The sequence below is a fragment of the Polistes canadensis genome, unplaced genomic scaffold (assembly GCF_001313835.1).
Source record: "Polistes canadensis isolate GaletaPanama2010 unplaced genomic scaffold, ASM131383v1 scaffold_75, whole genome shotgun sequence".
Taxonomy (NCBI): Eukaryota; Metazoa; Arthropoda; class Insecta; order Hymenoptera; family Vespidae; genus Polistes; species Polistes canadensis.
Genome location: NW_014569622.1, coordinates 201060 through 212278, shown reverse-complemented (window position 1 = coordinate 212278; position 11219 = coordinate 201060). Strand labels below are relative to the sequence as shown.

At 29.8% G+C, this 11219-nt stretch overlaps 2 protein-coding genes across 15 annotated transcripts in view; both read left to right on the top strand.

The window, feature by feature from the left end:
* Positions 1-178: 178 nt before the first annotated feature.
* Positions 179-2786, top strand: LOC106786545 (phosphoacetylglucosamine mutase). Of its 2 annotated transcripts, none has more exons than XM_014748048.1 (8): positions 179-258; positions 413-530; positions 602-672; positions 785-1368; positions 1450-1731; positions 1805-1962; positions 2034-2342; positions 2419-2786. In XM_014748048.1, exons 2-8 carry the CDS (start codon positions 436-438, stop codon positions 2552-2554), a joined length of 1635 nt encoding a protein of 544 aa, XP_014603534.1. In that variant the 5' UTR covers positions 179-258; positions 413-435; the 3' UTR covers positions 2555-2786. The 2 variants fall into 2 exon arrangements, with proteins under 2 accessions (XP_014603534.1, XP_014603535.1); XM_014748049.1 differs by having other exon boundaries at positions 233-320.
* A 218-nt stretch (positions 2787-3004) lies between these two features.
* LOC106786497 (RNA-binding protein 4.1-like) overlaps positions 3005-11219 on the top strand; it is a 9968-nt gene continuing 1753 nt past the window's right edge. For 7 of the 13 annotated variants that reach the window (XR_001381656.1, XR_001381655.1, XR_001381652.1 and 4 more), the window contains exons 1-8: positions 3008-3156; positions 3869-3892; positions 4528-4870; positions 5129-5443; positions 5586-5805; positions 6787-6921; positions 7078-7137; positions 8728-8760. Coding sequence is in view for 2 of the 13 variants with exons in the window: in XM_014747949.1 (XP_014603435.1) it covers positions 3872-3892; positions 4528-4870; positions 5129-5443; positions 5586-5805; positions 6787-6921; positions 7078-7137; positions 8728-8767 (1134 nt within the window). In the remaining 11 variants the exon portion in view is untranslated. Of the gene's footprint in view, positions 3157-3868; positions 3893-4527; positions 4871-5128; positions 5444-5585; positions 5806-6786; positions 6922-7077; positions 7138-8727; positions 9010-11219 lie in introns of those variants that run through there. The other 6 variants (XR_001381658.1, XR_001381660.1, XR_001381661.1 and 3 more) reach the window with 6 other exon arrangements.

The window sequence follows — 11219 nt, the reverse complement described above, 5'->3', positions numbered from 1 at the left end:
TATTATATATTAATATATTATATATATAATATATAATAATATATAATTAGATTATTATTTAATTAAATATTAACATATGTTTGAATTAATTGAATAATTAATTAAATAGTTATTTATAAATTACATAGGTATAAACAATGTGTGTACGCGCGTAAATATAGCATTCACAATTGCAGATGGCGTTTTGAGTTAATCGGTACGTGGCAAATACGAAGCTTCGATAAATGTCACTTTTTCAAGAGTCGCTGTTGTATACAGGTGTGTTATAAAATTTAAATAGTTGTAATCTGTTTTTATATTACGTTTATATATAGATATACGTATGTATTTTATCTTATCTCTAATTGATCTATTGAAACTAATTTTTATTAAAGAAATATGTATACGTATTAACAAAGAAATATTTTTTTAGTATTTCGTATATATTAAAGCATAATGGACTTTCAATATATAAATAATGTAGAAAATTCAACATATAGTAAACAACATAATGAACCTATACAATATGGAACTTCTGGCTTCCGAACTAAGTAAGTATATTTTGTACATTATTTAAATTTGAGATGTATATTACATTATTATTTTACTAATATCATTTCAGAGCAGAGTTCTTGGAACATGTACTTTATCGAATGGGCCTTTTAGCCGTACTTAGATCAAAGAAATGTAATGGTAAGATTTCATTCGTTTTTTACTATTGTCATATCATTATTTTAAATGAAGTCATTAAAGTCTTATCAGAGCCTTAAATTGGATATAAAATAAAAGGTCTCTTATATTATAGCTGCAATTGGATTGATGATAACGGCTAGTCACAATGTAGAATCAGATAATGGTGTTAAATTGGTTGATCCTAATGGGGAGATGTTAAAAGCATCTTGGGAAATAATAGCTAATAATTTAGCTAATGCAAATGACACCGATCTTGTAACTATTATTCAACATATTATAAGTGAAGAAAAAATTAATATGTCTGCAAATGCAATAGTAATAACAGGCAGAGATACAAGACAAAGTGGTTCTAATTTATTAGGTGCTGCAGTGGCAGGTATTAAAGCCTTGAATGGTGTCGTAAAAGATTTTGGAATAGTTACCACACCTCAATTACATTATCTTGTTTTTTGTACAAATACAAATAATAATTATGGAGAATCGACATTAGAAGCCTATTATAATAAATTTTCCAAGGCTTACAAACGTATGAGAGAATATAAAAATGTACTTATTAATGACAAATATATAGCAGAATTACATTTGGATGCGGCAAATGGTGTTGGTGCACTTGCTATGAAAGAATTTCAAAAACATCTAGATTCTGTTCTCAAAGTCAATATTTATAATGATGGAAATGGAGAACTAAATTACATGGTATATATAATTTGTTGGCAAATTATATTATTACCAATTAATTTAAAATAAGAGAATGTGCATTATTTTTCTTCTTATTAGTGTGGAGCTGACTATGTTAAAATACATCAAAAAGTACCATTAAATATGCAACTTGAAGCAAATGTTAAATGTGCTTCTATAGATGGAGATGCGGACAGAATAGTTTATTTCTATATAGATGAAACAAAAAAATTTCATATTCTCGATGGAGATCGTATAGCTACACTTGTAGCAGGCTACATCAAAGAACTTCTTCAAGAAAGTTCTTTGCAATTAAATCTTGGCCTAGTTCAAACTGCATATGCTAATGCAAGTTCAACTATTTATATTTCGCAGAAATTGGTATATATTTATTCATCTTTTTATTGTTAAAATAATCTTTAAATGAAATATTTAATTCTTAAATTGTATTTAGAAAGTTCCAGTTGCATGCGTTTCAACAGGTGTAAAACATTTGCACAGTAAAGCAACAGAATTTGATATTGGTGTTTATTTTGAAGCAAATGGTCATGGGACTGTTGTTTTTAAGGAAACGGCTATCCAATCTATTTCAAATGCTGCCGAAAATCTTACGTAAGATTAGATTTATTCAAGTGATAAATTTATACGCATACAATCTTGCTGATATTTTATTATGGCTATAGGTTGGAAAAAAATGAACGTACTGCTGCTGGAAAATTAGTACATATAATAAATATAATTAATCAGACCGTTGGTGATGCCTTAAGTGATATGTTGTTAATAGAAACTATTTTACATGCTAAAGGATGGAGCATTATTGATTGGGAACAATGTTATACAGATTTACCAAACAAACAAGTAAAAGTCAAAGTTAAGGACAGAAATATTATTACAACGGCTAATGCAGAAAGACAATGTGTTACCCCGATAGGATTACAAAATGAAATTGATAAAGTTACAGCCAAGTATTCGAAAGGAAGAAGCTTTATCAGGTATTTTGTACATTCACAAATAAATATTTTTATTCTAGTATTTTTATTTAAAATAATATGAATAATATATTATTAGACCTTCCGGTACTGAAGATATAGTACGCGTGTATGCAGAATGTGAAAATCTATCTGATGTCAGCAAATTGGCCACAGAAGTATCTTTACTTGTTCATAAACAAGCTGGAGGCATTGGACCAGAACCTACTTTCTGACAATGACATTGATCTTATCTCAAACTACATCTTTTTATCTAAATCTGCATTTAGTCTTATTAAAAAGAAGACAATAAGATCATTGATTTTTAAGTTGGTCATCATTCTTTCCTTTTATATTTTTAGCTGGATTTATACGACTGTAATTTTTGATCTCAAAATTTTGTAATCAAATATAGGTGAATTAGGAAATAATAAAAATAACTTTAGAAATTTACAAGATATTATAAAATATATTGCGAGTCACACATTTCACCATAAATATCATAAATTTCTATCACCACCACCTGCGTTGCATTCTTCTCTTTTAAAATTGAAATAAATGTGATTTTTCACGATCGACCAATCATATCAAAGCTTTTGGTTATGCTAATGTGTGCTGCCATCTGGTGTTCGATTTTCTTTTCTTATACCGGAATCGAATCTTAATACTACAAAAAGTAGATCATAGCATATAAGCCCGACGGTTTAACCGAAGATTCGTACGGTAATAACTGTTGTAATCGTCAGACGCCATTTTGTGCCTCGTTTCGCTGTTGAGCGTCACGAAAGTTTCATCCTTTTTATTTTAATTTAATTTCGCCAAAACGTCGCAATTACATGTGAGTATGACCAATTTTTCTTTATTGACAATAATTAGCATAATTAGATTGCTGAGAAAAGAGCGGTATTGTAATATTTTGATAGTAATGTTAAGTAGATAAGTGATTTCATATAGTATGCAAAGACCGGATACATAAGCATAAGCTTTTTAAGGCGTATGCTTTAATTATTTTACATATGTTCTTTATTAATACCTTAAACATATTTTGATATATTATTATACGAAAATATATTAGTGTTTATTTTGGTTAAAAATTAGCAGCAAAATTGGATTCTCTTTAAAATTTATGTGACTATAGTTTTCGCGTCTTTCGACCATCACACAAAATTACGTGATCACAATACTACCATTTTTTTGGCCAAGCTTTCTGATTTCTCGACAATGTAGATTTCCTTAATATATGAAATGTAAGGTAAATCAAGTATATACATATGTTATTCTATGAATAACACGTTTAATATGTATTTAAGAAATGAAAGCACCAATTTTTTCATAATTAATGTGTATTTTTAAAATATTCAAGATTAAAAGAAAATAGATAAGTGAAATATAAAACTTTTGTCTTAAGAAACATTTATCTATTATATTATATACCTTACTTGTTACTAGCAAAGCCCATTGTAATATTATACCATGTGAATTACATATAATTTTGGTATATTACTATTTGATATATTTTATACTGAAAAATAATTATTTTCTTTTTGCAGAAAATGGTGTCTTCTAATCAACCGGTAAGCGCATTTGTTACTTAGGATATTATATTTTATTTAATAAGCATCAATTATTTTTGTTTACCAATTGTTCTTAATATGCTATTTTATAAAAAGCTATGCATATTTTTCTATAATTACACACTTCCCAGAAACTACAGGAAATACATTTAAGGAAACTATACATAAATCCACTGTTCTCTAATAAAATGATTATTGAGCATCATTAATACAGATGGGTAAGTCGAAGCGGTCTATGATCTGACGCAGCAAATTTGAGTATGCATTTGTTTAATCTAAATATGCAAATTTTGTATTAGATTCTTCAAATATTATATAAGTCATAATACACTTGATCAATGATGCTTCTGTTAGCTCAGTATAATTTGCATTATATATAACATATATATAATGTAAGCTTGTAATACAAAAAACTGAGCTAAAGTAAATTCTCTAACAGACACCATGCTTGCTATTACAGAAGTATGATCGAATTTAGAGATACATACGCGTGTATACAAAAATAGTTGTCTCATATCTTCGTTTATTGTACAGCATGATTATTTTAGTTTCATATATGTATTTAATCATAGAGTATTTTTAAATATCAGAGAGAGAATAAGATACTTTATTTATGATATTTTGCATTTTTTCAGAGAAAAACAAAAATATTTGTGGGGAGGTTACCAGAAAATTGTCGCAACGATGAGTTGCGACAATTATTTTCACGGTTTGGCGAGGTGACGGAATGCGATGTTATGAATCGATATGGCTTCGTACACATGGCACGAGAGGAAGATGCAGCTGCAGCCATCAAGGCACTCCATAATTCTAATTTCAAGGGGGCAACCATCAACGTAGAGCAGTCAACTGGGAAGTCACGCGGAGGCGGTGGAGGACGCAGGGATGGAGACAGAAGAGGCGGACCTATGAGAGGTGGTAGAGGAGGACGAGACGGTGGTAGAGACGCTCGTCCTGGACCATACAATGATAGAAGAGGTAACTGTGTATTCTTATTTTTAATAAGATATAACATTTATCGATGATGCTATCTTCTCATTCATCTTACAATTAACTCTGCATCTTTTTATTTATAATAGGTTAAGACAAATAACATATTCTAATCTCATTAGATCTTTTATTATTGTCTTATTAATTTCCTTAACAAAAAAAAACAATGAGAATATAGCACGTTGATTTTAAATCCATATTCATTTCAAATTAAAAACCAACTGGAATATTCGACGTGCTTTACAGTTCTTCCGATCCAACTCGTTGGTTACGATGGATCTGCTGCAGGTGGCGTCGCAGCTGGCTATACCGATTACAATCGTGGTGCTGGGGACTTTAGTGGACGAGGGACTGACTTTGGCACTGGGTATACCGACCGTGGAGCTTATGGCCAGAACGTGGGAACTGCTGCGATGGGATACACTTCGACGGCGCCAGGGATGGGTGGAGGCTATGGACCTGCTGCTGCTGTAGGAGGATATGGCCCAACAGGAACAGCTGATTATGGCAGGACTGCTGATTATACCCGTGCTGCTGATTTTGGAGCGAGAACAGATTATGGTAATATTATAATTTGACGTTGGATTAACTTTAGAATTTTTCTAATTAATATATTGGCAATATGGGATAAAGCAGTGTTTTTCGAATAATAATATTAGGTTGTTACAGTTTCAGAGTACACATATATTTATATTATTTCCAGTAGTTGGAGCTGGTATGGCAGGAGATTTTAACCGTGGAGCACCAGGTCCAGTTGATTATGGTCGTACAGATAATTTTGGGGCAAGTCGCACAGTTGATTATACTGCAAGAAATGATTATGATCGTTCTGCGACCGGACCAATGAGAAATGGCGGTGCTGCTGTTGCCACAACAGGATATGGTACTGGATACACTGATGTTGGATATGATGAGAGTCATTGGTAAAATTATTATACTATAAAAACATTTTTCTTTATGTTCTTATTTGAAAAGAAAAAAACAGGAAATATTCGATTGTTTTAAGAAAAAGAATCTTCTCAATCTTTTTCTTATAGCTTTTAAGTCTAGTGTCATTGTTGCATGCAATTACTGATCTTCTATCGATGATCATCGCGAATATCTTTTTGAGCCATTAAGTGTAAGAACATTAAAATGATCCATTTCATTGGAACTTTTTCAAATGCATCTAACAATATTATAGTTTAATTATTATCTCAAAAATAAATTTGCACATTTACTAATCTGCTTAAGACCATGCACGGGCTTAAAAAAAAGAAAAAAAGAAAAATTAAAAGAGTAAGTGCGAGTGCATGTAGAAATTGAATCATGTTAAACTTTACTTGTCCATTTTTCTAAGCAAATGTTGTCTAGCTTCGTGAAATTAATTGTTATCTAGTAGAAAATTTGGAAAAGTTACATCACAGGTACTTTTGGAATATCTATTACAAATCTTATATTATGACGATGTCTGTTATTCTTTATATGATATAATCTAAGCAAAAACAGAAGGGTTTTGCAAGAATCGCCATATATTCAACAAATTATTGACGTATAAATTGTACGTGTTGCTGGTTTTGAGGTATGTAATTTCATTGTTAAGTTGCAATGAAATATTCTTACACACTTTTGATTAAACATGGTAAAGAAAAGAAACAAATAAATAAAATGAAATGACTAAGTAGACACATATTGGAAATAACGCGGCAATTTTCTTCACCTTTGAATGTTTTAACAATGGCTCACAAAATGTTCATGCCATAATGAGGAATGTTATAACAGATTATCGCAAAACATAAAAAAGAAGTAAACCAGTCATTAATATACCTGATGACGCGTGATACTTCTAGCAAGCAAAAAGAAAATATTAATTTAATGCTTTTAATAGTAAACTTCTATTCACTGTTTACATTCTTTTTTATTAGGCCAATGAGTACTGGTTCCAGCTATAGTACCGGTGCTCCCAGTTATAATACTGGTCCTGGACCACAAGCGGATATGTTTAGTAGAAGACCTGGTAGTGCCGTTCCCAGTGGTGGATACCCACCTGTTGGTGGAGGGTAAGATAATCATTTATATTTTTTATTCTTCATTAATAAGATTTTGTATGTGTTAATGACTTTTTTCTTTTCGTTATTGATGTCTCTTTGATAAGCATTGATCTTATGTAATATAATTTCAAAACAAAAAATAAATATACTTGTTTATTAATATAGCTATACCGAAGGATACGACAGACCTGATGCATACGGACCTCCTCCACGTGGCGGCGGCCGGTAAGTTTGATTTATATTATTTATAAATAATATATTTTCTTATGACACGGCGAGTAGAGAAATAATTGTACGATACGCAATAAGATCGAAAAAAAAAGAAGCGAAAGGAATATATGCGAACGACTGATCGTTGATCTAAAACGTCCTCGTTCCTTTCTGCGTTACATGCTTTAATTACTTAATTTTATTTCATTTTCTCGTAAGAAACACAATTTTTTTTAGATTACAGTCACAGGTTAAATATTTCTGTAAAAGTATAAGGTGTGACACTTACCGCGATAATTCATTTCGATCACATATATGTCTATATATATATGTGTGTGTGTGTGTGTGTGGCGTGCCATCGTTTGCAAAAAAAAAATATCCTTTATTCATTAATAAACGGTGGATAATAAATATCGTTACACGATGTTTTAGCTCCTGAGTGTGTAAAAAAGAACAGAGGTAGTGTGCCTGCCAAAATGTTTCTATTATTTAACAAATATCTCTCAAAAACATGATCTGTATGATCCGATCTATACTTATATAAAAATATTTAATAATTTAGATTTAATTTTGAAAATTTTTTATAATAAACAATACAAATTATTTGTAAATTGTTCGATAAAAATCGTCAAAGATTAAATAATTTTGCACAAAATATGGAATATTTAATTGACTTTATTGATCATTTTCAATCTATATTACCTCTCTTCTTTTACGCGATTCGCGAGAGAAATCTAAATCGAGCGTTCTTTTAAAAGAAAACAAAAAAATGGAGGAAAAGAAAGATATTATTTGCGAATAATAAATCGGGCGATGACATATATATTTCAGAACCGTAACTCGTTAATAAATGTATAGCGCCTTTTTACGTATGAAAAAAAAAGAGGAGAAGAAGAAGCGTTACTAAAGAGAATTGTTGCGTATCTATTGAACTTTTTGTTTTATTTGATTTTCCTCTTTGCTCGTCGAAGTAGCACCAATTATAATAATACGTGAAAGCGTTTCACGTAATTACAGAACAAAATGATAATGAATCGAAGAAATCCTAGTTTTTGGTGCAAAAGAAAAATATGCGTTTATTATTGCGTTTTGTAGTGATCCATTTGCGTTTGTATTAAGCCATATTTGAGGATGCATTTGATGAAAAATAGGACAAAAATTATGACAATTTGCAATTATCATATATGGCTTATAGACAAAGAAAAAGAGCGAGAGAAAGATCTATGCGATATTAAAGATGAGCCAACAATGATCTATACCGTGTTTTGTTATTAAGATTTTCGTTGAGACTCGAACATAGTCTTCTTCAGCGTTCAATCATGTGATATTATTATTTCATGCGTTATGATGTTAAAAGAAAAAAATAACATGGAGAAGTGTGTGCATATATATGTATTTATATATATAAATATATATATAAGTATATATTATATCTCAGGACACAACATTACGAACGATAAGATTTCCGTATACGCGATTATTATTACTATTATTTAGTTATTCGTGAGTAATAGTGTTGCATCTTATACTTTCATCAGTTCCTTGCGACGTTAATGCCATAAGAAAAAATTAATTGTGCGATTTTTCATTTTTCTGACCTTTTAGCTTCCCAGGTCCGGCAGATGCGATGCCACCGAGGTACTAAAAACATATTAATGCATATACTAGCGCATGCAAAAGGCAGCTTTAAATAATGCCTTTTTAGTGGTGGCCACTCGCACGGACTCGAATACCTAGGAACTGCCCTATGTCCAACACAGAATCCATACAATTACGATGATACTATATGTAACTTATGATAGACCTAAAGTTTAACGTGTAATTCTTAAGGTGTGGTAAGAATGAGAAATACCATGAGTGATGTAAATTATTCAATATAAAGCAAAACAGAAAAAGGAAGAAAGATAATACTTAATGGTAATCTCTCATCAGTGGAAACGAAAAGAAAAAGTACTAGAAACAGCAACATGCAACATAATATAGATATACACACATTATACATATATAATACATATAATATATAAGCTATATTTGTTATAATATAACAACAAAATAATTTCAATATTCTTTTTCTTTTTTTCATTTTGAGTAAAATCATTAACATGCATAGATGAAAATAATTTTTAAACTAAGATTTTATGTTCCTTATATATATTCAGTTTACTTTTTCATTCTTTTTTTTGTTTGCTCTTAAATATGGCTCAAAATTATTATTATTATTATTATTATTATTATTAAAACAAATATTCACAATATCCTGTGTCTTTATCTAAAGTAAGATAAATAATCACGCTGTAGATTTAGATGATTTGATTATATTTTATAGTATTAGTTCTATACATAAAAATTGACTTAGACTATAGAATCATTGCTGTATAATCTTTTTTTTACAAATAAGAACTTAAATAATGTTTTGAATGTTCATTAATAAAGCAAGAAAATGTGCTTTCAGAAGTTATTTATGTACCTTTATAAGATAAGTATAGAAATGCAAAAAAGAATTATATCACGTTGAAACGTGATTAATTTGATTGATTTAAATATCATGATTTTGTTCTTTTCTTGACTCTAAGATTTAAAAAGAAAACAACATGTATGTCTCCAAGAAAAATTCTTTTATTTAACTTGTTATTTCATAAACATACTAAGATTTTGGAAAGTTACAAAAAAAAGAAAAATTAAGTGATTTATGTTTTGAACATTTATAATGTCGCATGTAATTTCTTGGCAAAGAATAATTATTAAAAATGATTATATTTAGTCGTTCAATAAATCCTTATTTTCTTGTCAATGGGAAAGATATTTATTTTAAGTAATAAATGCGCATTAAAATCAACGATTAAGTATACTTAAAGTTAATGAAAATATATTTGATATTATTTTACAATAGTATAGAAACGTAATAAATTAATTATACTATTTTTACTATTACGTTGTATAGTTTATAGATAAAATATCTTTAATAGATCTAATTTATTGTCTTCACCATTTCATTAGGAGTATGTCATAAAGATATTTTAAAGATTGTGAAATGTGGAAATAGTGACTAGAAAATCTTGAAAAAAGTTCATGTCTACGAAAAACAATTTCTTTCAATAATATTTCTTTGAAACATATGACAGTTCTTAAGGCTATGCAAAATGTATATAGTGTATATATATATCCGATAAATTAGATTATAAAGAAATGGAACATAACAGTCAACTCAGCTAGAGATGTTTTAATCAGTTAGATCAGATACGCAAAGATCGTTGTTTATTATGTTAGCGTGTGGCACGTGCGTTTAGCAGGTTTTTACCGAATATCTACGTCCGATGGCGAGAATCAACGTGCGATAATCGAAGAAAACGTCTCTATCAACGATTATGATCTTACCTATGCGTGTGGCCGCCCGTAGATGCGAGACTCCTGTGAATAGTCCAACCTGCGATATACGGATAATTCTACAAATTGCGTTTGCGCTCAAAGCTGGCGTGCTTTGAATTTGAAAATGAAGGTATGTCCAACGCGTGCGCTCTTTACTTTACCTGCATAAAAGAAGCACATGCTTTCGGGTATGTGTCAATATAATATATACATATAGATATACATATATATATATATATGTATATCTATACATATTGGCATTACTATATACGAATATTATTTACGGCTTGTGATTGAATCGAACAAAAAGTTTTCGAGTCACTACGAACCCGCCGATCGTCAAATACATCTCATTGCGAGAATTCAAGATAAAGCGCTCGCTTCTTCCCTTTTATACAGAGGATAGAGAAGATTTTTGCGAGAAACGTGATTCCATTATATGCATATCGAGAGTTAGACTAAATATTAGCATATTAATTTGATTTTTAATCGAATATACGCAGTTTATTCAGTTTTACTTTTGATGATAACAAACATCTTCAAAAGAATTCTTTTCAATAAGATGAGCTTGTGAGCTATTTCATTTTGTCTGTATTTCAATATTTTATCGTCTATACAATTTTTAAGTTTTATATCTTATTGATAAATTCATTTATAACAAGTTTTCTTCTTTACATTTTAATTGGATTAAACAATACATTTTTTGTACTTTTATTATAATATATATGTAT

Excerpts from the sequence above, each read along its gene's own strand:
- LOC106786545 (XM_014748048.1), top strand. The coding sequence starts at position 436 with ATGGACTTTCAATATATAAATAATGTAGAAAATTCAACATATAGTAAA. Across the intron at positions 531-601 it reads ACTTCTGGCTTCCGAACTAA|AGCAGAGTTCTTGGAACATG; the intron begins GTAAGTATATTT and ends ATATCATTTCAG. Across the intron at positions 673-784 it reads TAGATCAAAGAAATGTAATG|CTGCAATTGGATTGATGATA; the intron begins GTAAGATTTCAT and ends CTTATATTATAG.